This window comes from Myxine glutinosa, chromosome 9 (assembly GCF_964187855.1).
Source record: "Myxine glutinosa chromosome 9, kmMyxGlut1.1, whole genome shotgun sequence".
NCBI lineage: Eukaryota > Metazoa > Chordata > Myxini > Myxiniformes > Myxinidae > Myxine > Myxine glutinosa.
The window spans coordinates 5,868,679-5,884,795 of NC_136269.1; the positions used below are offsets into that span (position 1 = coordinate 5,868,679).

At 54.1% G+C, this 16,117-nt stretch overlaps 2 protein-coding genes across 3 annotated transcripts in view; one reads left to right on the forward strand and one right to left on the reverse strand.

Annotated features, from left to right (window-relative positions):
• LOC137435664 (zinc finger and BTB domain-containing protein 8A.2) overlaps positions 1 to 154 on the reverse strand; it is a 27,910-nt gene extending 27,756 nt beyond the window's left edge. The window contains exon 1 of one of the 2 annotated variants that reach the window (XR_013624482.1): positions 53 to 152. The gene's annotated coding sequence lies outside the window, so the exon portion shown is untranslated. Of the gene's footprint in view, positions 1 to 52 lie in introns of both variants that reach the window. The other variant, XM_068129611.2, reaches the window with a different exon arrangement.
• Positions 155 to 13,257: 13,103 nt separating this feature from the next.
• DZANK1 (double zinc ribbon and ankyrin repeat domains 1) overlaps positions 13,258 to 16,117 on the forward strand; it is a 104,360-nt gene continuing 101,500 nt past the window's right edge. The window contains exon 1 of the mRNA XM_078785067.1: positions 13,258 to 13,369. Coding sequence (XP_078641193.1) covers positions 13,258 to 13,369 — 112 coding nt within the window. The remainder of the gene's footprint in view (positions 13,370 to 16,117) is intronic.

Genomic DNA, 16,117 nt, shown 5'->3' on the forward strand with positions numbered 1-16,117 from the left:
GCACGTTCGAGAATAACAAAGCACAAAAATGAATCTGTAAACACGAACAAACCTGCAAAGCTCGTGTGAAAACAGCAACGCAGCTCGTTACAACATCTCGTCACACACGATCCGAAGGTTTGCCACTTGCCAGTTTTAGATCTCGCGAGATTATGTTCAAACGAGACGAAAATCGTACAACGGGCCAAATTACACCATTGATTTTAACTTCAGATACACGATTTATAATATTCTTAAAGAACATGTGAATGTTTATGATGACGGAAATTAAAATGTACAACTTCAACCATTTGCCGATGCAGCCTTGACATGGCTTTCAAACACCGAACAAAATATCGAGAAGAGAGGAGGAGAGAGAGAAGCGAGGCAGGGGTGGAAGAGAGGGGAAGGGGAGGGAAGAGAGGGGAAGGGGAGGGAAGAGAGGGGAAGGGGAGGGAAGAGAGGGGAAGGGGAGGGAAGAGAGGGGAAGGGGAGGGAAGAGAGTGGAAGGGGGGAGAGAAGGGTTAGGGGGGAGAGAGGGGAGAGAGGGGAGGGGGGAGAGGGGGGAGAGAGGGGAGGGGGGGGAGAGAGGGGAGGGGGGGGGAGAGAGGGGAGGGGGGGGGAGAGAGGGGAGGGGGGGGGAGAGAGGGGAGGGGGGGGGAGAGAGGGGAGGGGGGGGGGAGAGAGGGGAGGGGGGGGGAGAGAGGGGAGGGGGGGGAGAGAGGGGAGGGGGGGGGAGAGGGGAGGGGGGGGGAGAGAGGGGAGGGGGGGGAGAGAGGGGAGGGGGGGGAGAGAGGGGAGGGGGGGGGAGAGAGGGGAGGGGGGGGGGAGAGAGGGGAGGGGGGGGGGAGAGAGGGGAGGGGGGGGAGAGAGGGGAGGGGGGGGGAGAGAGGGGAGGGGGGGAGAGAGGGGGGGGAGAGAGGGGAGGGGGGGGAGAGAGGGGAGGGGGGGGAGAGAGGGGAGGGGGGGGAGAGAGGGGAGGGGGGGGAGAGAGGGGAGGGGGGGAGAGAGAGGGGAGGGGGGGAGAGAGAGGGGAGGGGGGGAGAGAGAGGGGAGGGGGGGAGAGAGAGGGGAGGGGGGGAGAGAGAGGGGAGGGGGGGAGAGAGGGGAGGGGGGGAGAGAGGGGAGGGGGGGGAGAGAGGGGAGGGGGGGGGAGAGAGGGGAGGGGGGGGGAGAGAGGGGAGAGAGGGGAGAGAGGGGAGAGAGGGGAGGGAGGGGAGGGAGGGGAGAGAGGGGAGGGAGGGGAGGGAGGGGAGAGAGGGGAGGGAGGGGAGGGAGGGGAGGGAGGGGAGAGAGGGGAGGGAGGGGAGAGAGGGGAGGGAGGGGAGGGAGGGGAGGGAGGGGAGAGAGGGGAGGGAGGGGAGAGAGGGGAGGGAGGGGAGAGAGGGGAGGGAGGGGAGAGAGGGGAGAGAGGGGAGGGAGGGGAGAGAGGGGAGGGAGGGGAGAGAGGGGAGAGAGGTGAGGGAGGGGAGAGAGGGGAGGGAGGGGAGAGAGGGGAGGGGAGGGAGGGGAGAGAGGGGAGGGGAGGGAGGGGAGAGAGGGGAGGGGAGGGAGGGGAGAGAGGGGAGGGGAGGGAGGGGAGAGAGGGGAGAGAGGGGAGGGGAGAGGGGAGGGAGGGAGAGAGGGGAGGGGAGGGAGGGGAGAGAGGGGAGAGAGGGGAGGGAGGGGAGAGAGGGGAGAGAGGGGAGGGAGGGGAGAGAGGGGAGAGAGGGGAGGGAGGGGAGGGGAGAGATGGGAGGGAGGGGAGAGAGGGGAGGGAGGGGAGGGGAGAGAGGGGAGGGAGGGGAGGGGAGAGAGGGGAGGGAGGGGAGGGGAGAGAGGGGAGGGAGGGGAGGGGAGAGAGGGGAGGGAGGGGGGAGAGAAGGGGGGGAGAGAAGGGAGGGAGGGGGGAGAGAAGGGAGGGAGGGGAGAGAGGGGAGACGGGGGGAGAGAAGGGAGGGAGGGGGGAGAGAAGGGAGGGAGGGGGGAGAGAAGGGAGGGAGGGGGGAGAGAAGGCAGGGAGGGGGGGAGAGAAGGCAGGGAGGGGGGAGAGAAGGGAGGGAGGGGAGAGAGGGGAGACGGGGGGAGGGGGGGAGAGAGGGCGGGAGAGGAGGGAGAGAGGGCGGGAGAGGAGGGAGAGAGGGCGGGAGAGGAGGGAGAGAGGGCGGGAGAGGAGGGCGAGAGAGGGCGGGAGAGGAGGGAGAGAGAGGGCGGGAGAGGAGGGAGAGAGGGGGAGGGAGGAGAGAGGAGGAGGGGGAGAGAGGAGGGAGAGAGGAGAGGAGTGAGGGGAGGAGAGAGGAGCGAGGGGGAGAGGCGAGCGGGGAGCAGATGGGAGGGGAGCGGGAAGGGAAGCAGATGGGAGAGGAGGCGGTGCAGGTACGCGTGTCGGAAACAGGGAGGCGGGAGGCACTCATGTCAGAAACAGGGAGGTGGGGAGGAGGCACGCGTGTCGGAAACAGGGAGGTGGAGGCACACGTGTCGGAAATAGGGAGGTGGGGTGGAGGCACGTGTGTCGGAAACAGGGAGGGGGGAGGGACACGTGTCAGAAACAGGGAGGGGGGGAGGAGGCACACGTGTCGGAAACAGGGAGGTGGGGGGAGGAGCACGTGTCGAAAACAGGGAGGTGCGGGACACATGTGTCGGAAACATGGAGGTGGGGGAGGAGGCACGTGTCAGAAACAGGGATGAGGAGGGAACTCGTGTCAGAAACAGGGAGGGGAGGAGGCACGCGTGTCAAAAACAGGGAGGAGAAGGGAACTCGTGTCGGAAACAGGGAGGGGGGCGGACACGTGTCAGAAACAAGGAGGAGGGGGGACCTCGTGTCAGAAACAGGGAGGTTAGGAGGCACGTGTGTCAGAAACAGGGAGGTGGGGGAGGCACGCGTGTCAGAAACAGGGAGGTGGCGGGGAGGAACGCGTGTCAGAAACAGGGAGGTGGGGGGAGGCACGCATGTCGGAAACAGGGAGGGGGGAGGCACGCCTGTCGGAAACGGAGGTGGGGGAGGAGGAACGCGTGTCGGAAATAGGGAGGTAGGGGGAACGCGTGTCGGAAACAGGGAGGAGGGGGCAGGCATGTCAAAAACAGGGAGGAGGGGGCACGCTTGCCGGGAAAATGGAGGTGGGGGGCATGCATGTCGGAAACAGTGCTGTGGGGGGGCACGCGTGTCGGAAACAGGGAGGTGGGGAGGGAGGCACGCGTGTCGGAAACAGGGAGGTGGGAGGAGGCACGCATGTCGGAAACAAGGAGGTGGGGGGGCACCCGTGTCGGAAACAGGGAGGTGGGAGGAGGAACGCATGTCAGAAACAGGGAGGTGGGAGGAGGCACGCATGTCGGAAACAGGGAGGTGGGGGGCACGCGTGTCGGAAACAGGGAGGTGGGGGGAACGCGTGTCGGAAACAGGGAGGTGGGGGCAGGCACGCGTGTCGGAAACAGGGAGGTGGGGGGAACACGTGTGTGGGAACAGGGAGAGGGGCACAAATGTATAGGGAGGGGGAACTCAATTCAACTGAGCGGGACAAGCATGGTTTACCCCTTCAAAACTTTTGTCACCATGCACCCTTCACTTCTAAAAACTGCCTATGATATGTTGTCTGTATTTCACTTTCCCTGTTATGTCCCATTTTCCGCTGTTGGTAGTTCGCGCTACCTATCAAACACTGCAGGTATGTTGTTGTCAGTTGGTGTGACTGTTCCTTGGACTCTGTTTGTAATATACATTAGTTTATGACATTGGGATTTTATGATAAAAATCTTTCGACAACCTTCAATAAATTTCAATAAAAGCTATCTCTGCTGTTGTTGACTCCTGATATTTTCTTTGTCACATAAAAAAAGTTTGAATGGATTCTATAAGGGATATCTTGTGGCGGACACGATGGCTCGCTGGCGCAGTGACGTAATTCCGCGCACCAGTGGGTGTCGGCCACGCCCCAGGTGAGGCGTGGCCTCCAGATATACACGCGGGCTCGCAGCCCCGAGCACGGAGTGCTGACGAGTAAGCAACGAATAAAGAGTTCAAGTTAACCCAAAGCCTTGTGGCCTACCTTTGTTTAACGTGTGTGCCCAGCACCACACTGGTGACCTCCGACTGGTTCAGCCATTGCTGTTCCCCGAACGCGCTATGGCCACCAACGCTGTCGCGATCAAGCTACCGGAGTTCTGGGAAGCGCAGGCCGACACCTGGTTTCTACAAGCCGAGGCCCAATTCCAGCTCCGGGGCGTCACGGCGGACGACACGAGGTACTTTTACGTGGTCGCTGCCCTTGTATCCGGCACGGCCGCACGAGTCATGTCCTTCCTCCGGCACCCGCCGGACGAGAGCAAGTACGCGGCGCTCAACCGACTTCTCCTCGACATGTTTGGCCTCACAGAGGCCGACCGCGCTGACCGTCTTTTGGACCTTCCCGTCCTCGGCGACACACGACCATCCGCCCGCATGGATTACATGCTGTCCCTACTCGGCGACGGCCACGCGGATTTCCTTTTCCGTGTTCTCTTCCTCCGCCAGCTACCTGTACAGGTGCGGCTCGCGCTGGCCGGTTTGACCATTACGGAACCGTGCGCCCTGGCCAGGGAGGCGGACAAGTTTTTCGCGGCCCACGACGCACGGCTGGCATATAGCACGGCCGTCGTGGATCCCGGCGCCGCGCACGGCACGAGTGGTTCGGATCGTCACGTGGCATGGCGTTCGGATCCTCCCGAAAATGGCGCCGGTTTGGTGGATCCACGCGTGGCCGCCACCACGCCCCGCCCACCACAGTCATCACAACCGGGCGGGAGAACCACCACCGGGCCAGACCTGGTGCCACTTCCATACCAGGTTCGGCCACAAGGCCAGGTCCTGCCGCCCGCCTTGTACTTTTGGCAGGTCAGGAAATGGCCAGGCCGGCACTCGCTTCCTGCCATGAGCGTCGGCCATACTGGCAGCCTTCTGTTCATAACGGACGCCTCCTCGGGTTGTCGCTTCCTGTGCGACACGGGAGCGCAGGTGAGCATCCTCCCTGCCTCCGCGTCCGACAAGCAAACTGAGGGCCGGGGGCCCCGCTTTGCTTGCTGCCAACGGCACGCCCATCCGCACGTTCAGGAAGCGTTGTCTCTCGCTGCGGTTCGGGGGGCAGCGCCTTCAGTGGTCGTTCGTTACCGCTAGTGTCCCCATGGGCCTACTCGGAGCGAACTTCCTCTGTGCGCATGGGCTGCTGGTGGACGTGAGGCACAGACGCCTTGTCCAAGCCGAAACCTTCAGCTCGCTTGCTTGCGCGCTGAGCAGTTCGTTGAGCAGCTCCCTGGGCGGCTCACCGAGCGGCTCGCCAAGCGGCTTGCTGGGAGGTTCGGTCCCGGCGAGGTTGGTCTGCACGCTTCCGGCAGCGGACGAGTTCACCCGCCTCCTCGCCAGTTTCCCGGCCCTCACACGGCCCACTTTCTCGGCGGTGGCCATCAAGCACGGGGTGGAGCATCACATCCTCACCGTCGGGCCACCGGTCTACGCCCGGGCGCGCCGCCTCGACCCGGCGAAGCTCGCCGTGGCGCAGGAGGAGTTCGCCACGCTGGAGCGACTGGGCATCGTCCGGCGCTCCAACAGCGCATGGGCATCGCCGCTGCACATTGTGCCCAAGCCCGGCGGCGGGTGGCGGCCGTGCAGTGACTACCGCCGCCTCAACGATGCTACCACCCCCGTCCGCTACCCGGTCCCTCACATCCAGGACTTTTCCACCCAGTTGGCGAAAATGTCCCTCTTCTCCAAGGTGGACCTCATCCGCGGATACCACCATGTCCCCGTCAGGCCGGAGGACATACCGAAGACGGCCGTCATCACACCATTCGGCCTCTTCGAGTTTCTGCGGATGCCCTTCGGGTTGAAGAATGCGGACCAGGCGTTCCAGCGGCTTATGGACAGTGTCTTGCGTGACTTGGACTTCGTGTACGTCTACCTGGACGACATCCTCATCGCGAGCGCGTCCCGTGAGGAGCACCTCCGCCATCTCCGCACGCTCTTCGAACGCCTGGGCCGGCATGGCCTGATCGTCAACCCCGCCAAGTGCCGGTTCGGCGTCACCGAAATCGACTTTTTGGGGCACCGCGTCACCAGGCACGGGGCCATCCCCTTACCGGCCAAGGTGGAGGCGGTCAGGGGTTTTCCGCGCCCCCGCACGATCAAGGGGCTCCAGGAGTTCCTGGGCATGGTGAACTTTTATCACCGTTTCCTGCCCCGCATCGCCCAGCTCCTGCGCCCCCTGCACGAGGCCCTCCAGTGGAAGCCGGGCAAAGGCGACGTTGCCTGGACCGAGCCGATGGACGCGGCGTTCGCGGGCGCGAAGCTCGCCTTGGCTAACGCCACCATGCTCGCGCACCCGGCGCCCGATGCACCGATCGCCCTCACCACCGACGCATCGGACTACGTGGTGGGCGCGGTGCATGAACAATGGGTGAAGGGAGCTTGGCAGCCGCTGGCGTTTTTTAGCCGGCAGCTCCGCCCGCACGAACGGCGGTACAGTACCTTCGACCGCGAGCTGCTCGGGCTCCACCTGGCGGTCCGGCACTTCCGCCATCTGCTCGAGGGCCGCCCGTTTGCGGCCTTCGTCGACCACAAGCCACTGGTCTTCACGATGGCCAAGGTCGCCGAGCCGTGGTCGGCCCGGCAGCAGCGTCACCTCTCGGCCGTGTCCGAGTACACGACGGACATCCAGCACGTCGCGGGGAAGGACAACCTAGTGGCGGATTGCCTTTCCCGGTCCGTCGCCCACGCGGTCCACCTCGGGATCGACTATGCCCAGATGGCGGTGGACCAGTCCACCGACCCCGCCGTCCAGGCTTTTCGGACCGCCATCAAGGGCCTCCGCGTCACCAAGGTACCGTTCGACGGTGCGGGCACGGCCCTCTTGTGCGACGTCTCCCTCGGCCGGCCTCGCCCCATCGTGCCCGCTGGCTGGCAGCGCCGGGTTTTTGATGCCATCCACGGCCTGTCCCACCCGGGCACAAAGGCCTCCCAGAAGCTGGTCGCCGACAAGTTCGTCTGGCATGGCCTCCGGAAGGCCGTCCGCGATTGGGCCAGGACGTGCCTCGCTTGCCAGCGCGCGAAGGTTCACCGCCACACCCAGGCCCCGCTGGCCCCGTTTACGGTGCCCGAACGTCGGTTCGACCACGTTCACGTGGACTTGGTGGGACCTCTGCCCCCCTCACGGGGTTTCACCCACGTCCCCACCATGGTGGACCGCTCCACCCGGTGGCCGGAGGCTGTGCCTTTGGCAGCAACGATGGCGGCGGACGTCGCGCAGGCGTTCATCGCCACTTGGGTTGCCCGGTTCGGCGCCCCCTCAAACATCTCGTCCGACCGCGGCCCCCAGTTCACCTGGGAGCTCTGGGGGGCGGTAGCGCTTGGGCTCGGCGTCCAGCTGCACCGCACCATGGCCTACCACCCCCAGGCCAACGGCCTGGGTGAGCGTTTCCATCGCGCCATGAAGGCCGCGCTACGGGCCAGCCTCCGCGACGGCGGCTGGGTCGACAGGCTCCCCTGGTTCCTGCTGGGCCTCAGGACGGCGCCCAAGGACGACCTGCACGCATCCGCGGCGGAGTTGGTCTTCGGACAACCGCTGCGGGTGCCGGGCGAGTTCCTCCCCGACTCCACGGCACCATGGTCTGCGGCGCAGCAGCGCTCCGCCCTGCAGGAGACCGCTCGGAGGTTCGCCCCGGTGCCGACGGCGCACGACGGTTGCCCGCCAACGCACGTCGCCCCGGAGCTTCGCACGGCGGAGTACGTGTTCGTCCACCACAACGCCCACCGGACACCGCTGCGGCCCCCGTACGATGGGCCCTTCCGCGTGCTGGAGCCCGGGGCGAAGCATTTCACCCTGGACATCGACGGTACTCCTGACCGCGTCTCCGTGGACCGCCTCAAGCCGGCCCACCTCAACTTGGACCACCCCCCGCCAGCGGCTCTGCCCCCGCGTCGGGGCCGCCCCCTGGCGGGCGGGCCCCCGGCACCGCCCAACCCCGCCGTCACGCCACCCCCTTGCCCTGCACCCATCCCAGATGCCGCCAGAGGCATCGCAGATGGCATCCCGGCATCCCAGACGCCACCAGCCGCCAGAGGGCGCTTCGGCCGGTCATCCGGTTGCCCCGCAAACTGACCCTTCAGGTGCGCGGGAATTCTGGGGGGGCACGTGTGGTGGACACGATGGCTCGCTGGCGCAGTGACGTAATTCCGCGCACCAGTGAGTGTCGGCCACGCCCCAGGTGAGGCGTGGCCTCCAGATATACACGCGGGCTCGCAGCCCCGAGCACGGAGTGCTGACGAGTGAGCAACGAATAAAGAGCTCGAGTTAACCCAAAGCGTTGTGGCCTACCTTTGTTTAACGTGTGTGCCCAGCACCACAATCTCATCGTTATACCGTGTACAAAATAATCATTCATACATCTCATCGTTATACCGTGTACAAAATAATCATTCATACATCTCATCGTTATACCGTGTACAAAATAATCATTCATACATCTCATCATTATACAGTGTACCAAATAATCATTCATACATCTCATCGTTATACCGTGTACAAAATAATCATTCATACATCTCATCGTTATACCGTGTACCAAATAATCATTCATACATCTCATCGTTATACCGTGTACAAAATAATCATTCATACATCTCATCGTTATACCGTGTACCAAATAATCATTCATACATTTCATCGTTATACCGTGTACCAAATAATCATTCATACATCTCATCGTTATACCGTGTACCAAATAATCATTCATACATCTCATCGTTATACCGTGTACAAAATAATCATTCATACATCTCATCGTTATACCGTGTACCAAATAATCATTCATACATCTCATCGTCATACCGTGTACAAAATAATCATTCATACATCTCATCGTTATACCGTGTACCAAATAATCATTCATACATTTCATCGTTATACCGTGTACCAAATAATCATTCATACATTTCATCGTTATACCGTGTACCAAATAATCATTCGCATTGGACAGTTGTTGCTGCATAAATCACAAACTGCATTAATAAAAAATCACAGGCTGGTCAAACAAGTGGAACATGTCTTTCAATCCTGACAAATCTCACACTCTTACTATGTCTCTCCGAAAAGACCGACTGGACAACCCTCCCATCTACCTTCTCAACAATCCTCTCCAAGAAGTTCTGTCACTCAAGCTTTTGGGTTTCACTATCTGCCATGAACCTTTCTTGGGAAAACCACATTTCCAAGCTGGCCTCCAAAGCTAGTCGCCGACTGGGCATCCTCTGTCGTGCGAAGTCCTTTCTGGGCACTTCTGAGCTCCTCACCACATACAAAACTTAAACCGCAGCTCAATGGAATACTGTTGTCCCCTCTGGTCTGGTGCTCCTGCCTCACACCAAGCTCGGCTTCACGCAGTTGAAATCAAAGCTTTCAGAATTATTGGAATCTCCCGCGATGAAGCCGATTCTGATGGCCTTTCACTCACTCACCGCAGGCAGGTTGGTGGTCTTTCTGTCTTCGACCAACTCCTCTCCGGCCTTGCTCCCCCACCTCTATCTGTGCTCTGTCTCCCAAATATTCCTGCAGGTCGCACTAGATCTGCCAGCAACCCTCTTCTGGTGAAACTGTCCAAAACAAGACTCTCTGCTCACCTTCACTCCTTCATTCCTCTTTTCTCCCGCCTCTGCAACAAACTCCCTCACTCTCTTCAATCCCACTCCTCCCTCCAGGTCTTTAAAACAGCTGTTCACCACCATCTCTTATCTTCCCCCATCCAAAACCTTGATCTTTTCTACCCCCGCTAATTCACCCCAATTCCACTTTTTTGAAATACCAACTTCTTTCCTGGAAGTTCTCGCAGTGTCCATGTGGTTTTTACCTCTCCCCCACCCCCTTCCTCATGCCTCCTCCCCCCAAGCCGTCTCCCTCCCACAGATCTCCCGATGTCCCTGCTCTCATATGTTGTACTTGTGTGCTTCCCCCTCTCTCCCGATCTTGTCTCCCGCTCCCTTTATCATACGTTTTATGTGTCCGTTTGTTTTTTGGTGATCAATGTTATCTCTTACACGAGCCTCGATCTTGTATACAAAAAGTAAATAAATAGAAGAACAAGTACACATACATTCAAAGTACACCGCCCCATGCCAAATAATTAAATATGCTGCAGCGCGGCATTGCCGGGGCGCCTCCGGCGCCCGGCAATACCGCAGTGCAGCTCATTAAGGCTGCATTGGGAGGGAGAGGTGTACACTAATTGATTGATTAATTGTATAATTAAAATCAATAAAAGATTATCACAAAATATTTTCATAATCAATTGGCTAATCGCATAACTAAACCACTAGTGCTTCATCCGAAGATGTATCTTTTAGAAATTTAATTAAATAAGTCATTTATAAAAAATTAAATAATTAATTGATTACTCAATAAATAATTAATCGATTAATCAATAAATAATTAATAGATGAAATGATTAATCAATAAATCAAAAATATCCTTGATAGCCACATCACTTGGTCACTTATGTCCAAATATTAGCTTCCCAGCTCAAAAGGTGCCTGAGATATTGGCCAAATGAGAAAGAAAATAAATAAATGATTAATAATGAAAATAAATAAATAATAATCATAAAAAAATTAAATTATTAATCAATTTGGTCAGAGAACACATAAACTACCACTATTTCATCAGAATCTGTAACTTAAAAAAAAAATTTTTTTGGGTCATTAATCGAATAATTAAATAATTAATCGATTAATTGATTAATTAATAAATCAAAAATATCCTTTGCAGCCAAATCACCTGGTCATTGGCATGTCCAAATATCAGCTTCCTAACTCAAAAGGTGCCTGAGTTAATAATGGTCAGAAGAGAAATGAAATTTAATTAATTAAATAAGTACTTAATTAAACGCTAATAATTAAATAACTCCTCAATTAATTGATTATTCAAAAAACAAAAAATACCGTATTTGACAAAGGACTTGCTCACGACTGTGCCGAAATTTCAGCTTCCTAGCTCAAAGGATGGCTGAGATATCGTCCGGACAACCAAGAAAGAAAACAAACAAGAAAGAAAACAAACAAACAAGAAACCAGAGTGAAAACTGAGTACTCTCTTTCAGCGTGCGTCACTGCCGAGCCCCCTTTGGTGCCCGGCAATGACGATTTGCAATGCCTGGAGATGGCATAGGAAAGGAGCGGTGTACAATAGTTCACTCTTAGATGTGGATTATTCCGTTTCTTTAATTTACTTTCATTTCATAATCATTTTCCGTGATTTAATGACGTCACAAGTCGACAACCTTTGACCCCGTGTGGTTTTACATTCTCTGCTCCTGCCTGAGCGCTCCTGCCAACACCTCCAACAACATCAACAAATGGTGCTCGTCGCTTATAATAATATTTTTTGTTTGTGAACTGAATAACATATTATTGCTTTTGTGCAAATTAAATTTTCCTTCCTCGTACTTTGTCGAAGTTACATTTTATTTGCCGAATGGTCGAGAGCGGAACAAGAAAAGCTCGTTTACATGAGCGTCCCTTTTCATCGTGTTGCTCGGCAACCGTTTCTAGGCAACGATCGCCGCTCTCTTCAATTTTACCTTTCCCATCCGAGGTGAATTACCCGAAGTGCATTGGGGTGGTTCAGTATGGTGTGTAATCGTATGGATCGGTGGGGTGTGTAGTCCTGTGGATCAGTGGGGTGTGTAGTCGTGTGTATCGGTGGGGTGTGTAGTCCTGTGGATCGGTGGGGTGTGTAGTCGTGTGTATCAGTGGGGGTGTGTAGTCGTGTGTATCAGTGGGGTGTGCAGTCGTGTGGATCGGTGGTGGGTGTAGTCCTGTGGATCGGTGGGGTGTGTAGTCGTGTGGATCAGTTGGGTGTGTAGTCGTGTGGATCGGTGGGGTGTGTAGTCGTGTGGATCAGTGGGGTGTGTAGTCCTGTGGATCGGTGGGGTGTGTCGTCGTGTGGATCGGTGGGGTGTGTAGTCCTGTGGATCGGTGGGGTGTGTAGTCCTGTGGATCGGTGGGGTGTGTAGTCCTGTGGATCGGTGGGGTGTGTAGTCGTGTGGATCGGTGGGGTGTGTAGTCCTGTGGATCGGTGGGGTGTGTCGTCGTGTGGATCGGTGGGGTGTGTAGTCCTGTGGATCGGTGGGGTGTGTAGTCGTGTGGATCGGTGAGGTGTGTAGTCCTGTGGATCGGTGGGGTGTGTAGTCGTGTGGATCAGTTGGGTGTGTAGTCGTGTGGATCGGTGGGGTGTGTAGTCGTGTGGATCGGTGGGGTGTGTAGTCGTGTGGATCAGTTGGGTGTGTAGTCCTGTGGATCGGTGGGGTGTGTCGTCCTGTGGATCGGTGGGGTGTGTAGTCGTGTGTATCAGTGGGGTGTGTAGTCGTGTGGATCGGTGGGGTGTGTAGTCGTGTGGATGGGTGGGGTGTGCAGTCCTGTGGATCGGTGGGGTGTGTAGTCGTGTGTATCAGTGGGGTGTGCAGTCGTGTGGATCGGTGGGGTGTGTAGTCGTGTGTATCAGTGCGGTGTGCAGTCGTGTGGATCGGTGGGGTGTGTAGTCGTGTGGATCGGTGGGGTGTGTAGTCGTGTGTATCAGTGGGGTGTGCAGTCGTGTGGATCGGTGGGGTGTGTAGTCGTGTGTATCAGTGGGGTGTGCAGTCGTGTGGATCGGTGGGGTGTGTAGTCGTGTGGATCGGTGGGGTGTGTAGTCGTGTGGATCAGTTGGGTGTGTAGTCCTGTGGATCGGTGGGGTGTGTAGTCCTGTGGATCGGTGGGGTGTGTAGTCGTGTGGATGGGTGGGGTGTGTAGTCCTGTGGATCTGTGGGGTGTGTAGTCGTGTGGACCAGTTGGGTGTGTAGTCGTGTGGATCGGTGGGGGTGTGTAGTCGTGTGGATCGGTGGGGTGTGTAGTCGTGTGGATCGGTGAGGTGTGTAGTCGTGTGGATCAGTTGGGTGTGTAGTCCTGTGGATCGGTGGGGTGTGTAGTCGTGTGGATCAGTTGGGTGTGTTGTCGTGTGGATCGGTGGGATGTGTAGTCGTGTGGATTGGTGGGGTGTGTAGTCCTGTGGATCAGTTGGGTGTGTAGTCCTGTGGATCAGTGGGGTGTGTCGTCCTGTGGATCGGTGGGGTGTGTAGTCGTGTAGATCGGTGGGGTGTGTAGTCCTGTGGATCGGTGGGGTGTGTAGTCCTGTGGATCGGTGGGGGGGTGTAGTCCTGTGGATTGGTGGGGTGTGTAGTCGTGTGGATCGGTGTGGTGTGTGTTTTTGATCGTGTGGACGTGCGGACAGCGGACATCACTGTCGAACCATGACTGCAGGATCGGTGTCTGCACCTCGGGTCATTCCGCTGCGAGCCCCAAGGACGGACAACATGAGCAAGAAGAACATCGACAGCAGCACGCTCGTCGAGCTTAACTGCGGTACCGTACTTCGACATTGTCTGCTCGCTTAATTGTCCGGCCGTTCGCCCAGCATGTTTTGCCTCCTCGTGTGCGCCGTATTATATTGTAGACAACGCCCTACGTACTGTCCGAGTACCGCACGTGCGAATTTACATCACAGTGTTCACCTGGAGGTCCTCGATCTACATGGTGATGTTCATTGATGTATTGTGTTAATGCCTTCGGAAAGTATTCACACCCCTTGACGTTTTCACATTTTGTTGTGTTACAGCCTGAATTTAAAATTGTTTAAATTGAAATTTCTTGTCACTCACTAATCTACACATAATAACTCATGATGTCAAAGTGAAAATGTTTCCTCAGAAAATGTTTCCTCAGAAAATTATGAAAAACAATTAAAAACAAGACGTCATGCGGAGCACGATACTTGCAAAATACGCTCCGCCCCCCCCCCCTCCTCAATAATTTTTTTTCTATTGATACAGCAAATTGTCCATTTCATCAAAATGAAAATTGACAATTTGGATCAAAGCTCGGGTCAACAGGAAGAAAAGTGATGATTTTTCAGATGAAAAATGATGATTTTGGAAGATTGACCTTGAGGTGACCTTTGACCTCATAAATAGTTGGTTTCCCTATTTAGTGACTCAATGTGCAAATGCTGTTCAATTTTCAAGTCAATCGAATGAAAATTGACGGTTTTTCAGATGAAAAGTGATGATTTTGGAAGTTTGACCTTGAGTTGACCTCTGACCTTTTGACCTCAAAAATAGTATGTTTCCCAATTTAGTGACTCGATATGCAAATGGTGTTCAATTTTCAAGTCAATCGGTTGAGAATTGACAGCTTTTTAGTGAAAATTGATGATTTTTAAAATTTGACCTTGAGTTGACCTTTGACCTATTGATCTCAAAAATAGTTCATTTTCCAATTTACTGACTCGATATGCAAATGCTGTTCAATTTTGAAGTCAATCAGTTGAGAATTGACAGCTTTTTAGGTGAAAATTGATAATTTTTAAATTTGACCTTGAGTTGCCCTTTGACCTTTTGACCTCAAAAATAGTTCATTTCCCAATTTAGTGACTCAATGTACAAATGCTATTCAATTTTCAAGTCAATCGGATTTAAAATGGCGATTTTAGAAATTTGACCTTCAGGTGACCTTTGACCTTTGACCTCAAAATCAATAGGCTTCTCAATTGGGACGACCTATACAACTTGGTAAAGTTTTGAGACGATCAGTTTAGAATTGTGACCTATAGGCCGGTGACAACAGACAATCAGACAAACAAGAGGACGTCATGTGGAGCACGATACTTGCAAAATATGCCCCCTCCCCTCCCCAAGAAAAAAAATTCCATTGATACAGCAAATTGTCCATTTCATCAAGATTAAAATAGACAATCTTGATCAAAGCTCAGGTCAATAGGAAGAAAAGTGACGATTTTTCAGATGAAAAATAATGATTTTGGAAGGTTGACCTTGAGTTGACCTTTGACCTTTTGACCTCAAAAATAGTTGGTTTCCCTATTTAGTGACAATGTGCAAATGCTGTTCAATTTTTAAGTCAATCGGATGAAAATTGACCGTTTTTCAGATAAAAAGTGATGATTTTGGAAGTTTGACCTTGAGTTGACCTTTGACCTTTTGACCTAAAAACTTGTATCTTTCCCAATTTAGTGACTCGATATGCAAATGCTGTTCAATTTTCAAGTCAATCGGTTGAGAATTGATGGCTTTTTAGATGAAAATTGAATCTTTTTAAAATTTGACCTTGAGTTGACCTTTGACCTTTTGACCTCAAAAATCGTATGTTTCCCAATTTAGTGACGCGATATGCAAATGCTGTTCAATTTTCAAGTCAATCGGTTGAGAATTGATGGCTTTTTAGATTAAAATTGGTGATTTTAGAAACTTGACCTTAAGTTGACCTTTGACCTTTTGAACTCAAAAATAGTATGTTTCCCAATTTAGTGACTTGATATACAAATGCTATTCAATTTTCAAGTCAATCGAATGAAAATTGACGGTTTTTCAGATGAAAAGTGATGATTTTGGAAGTTTGACCTTGAGTTGACCTCTGACCTTTTGACCTCAAAAATAGTATGTTTCCCAATTTAGTGACTCGATATGCAAATGGTGTTCAATTTTCAAGTCAATCGGTTGAGAATTGACAGCTTTTTAGTGAAAATTGATGATTTTTAAAATTTGACCTTGAGTTGACCTTTGACCTATTGATCTCAAAAATAGTTCATTTTCCAATTTACTGACTCGATATGCAAATGCTGTTCAATTTTGAAGTCAATCAGTTGAGAATTGACAGCTTTTTAGGTGAAAATTGATAATTTTTAAATTTGACCTTGAGTTGCCCTTTGACCTTTTGACCTCAAAAATAGTTCATTTCCCAATTTAGTGACTCAATGTACAAATGCTATTCAATTTTCAAGTCAATCGGATTTAAAATGGCGATTTTAGAAATTTGACCTTCAGGTGACCTTTGACCTTTGACCTCAAAATCAATAGGCTTCTCAATTGGGACGACCTATACAACTTGGTAAAGTTTTGAGACGATCAGTTTAGAATTGTGACCTATAGGCCGGTGACAACAGACAATCAGACAAACAAGAGGACGTCATGTGGAGCACGATACTTGCAAAATATGCCCCCTCCCCTCCCCAAGAAAAAAAATTCCATTGATACAGCAAATTGTCCATTTCATCAAGATTAAAATAGACAATCTTGATCAAAGCTCAGGTCAATAGGA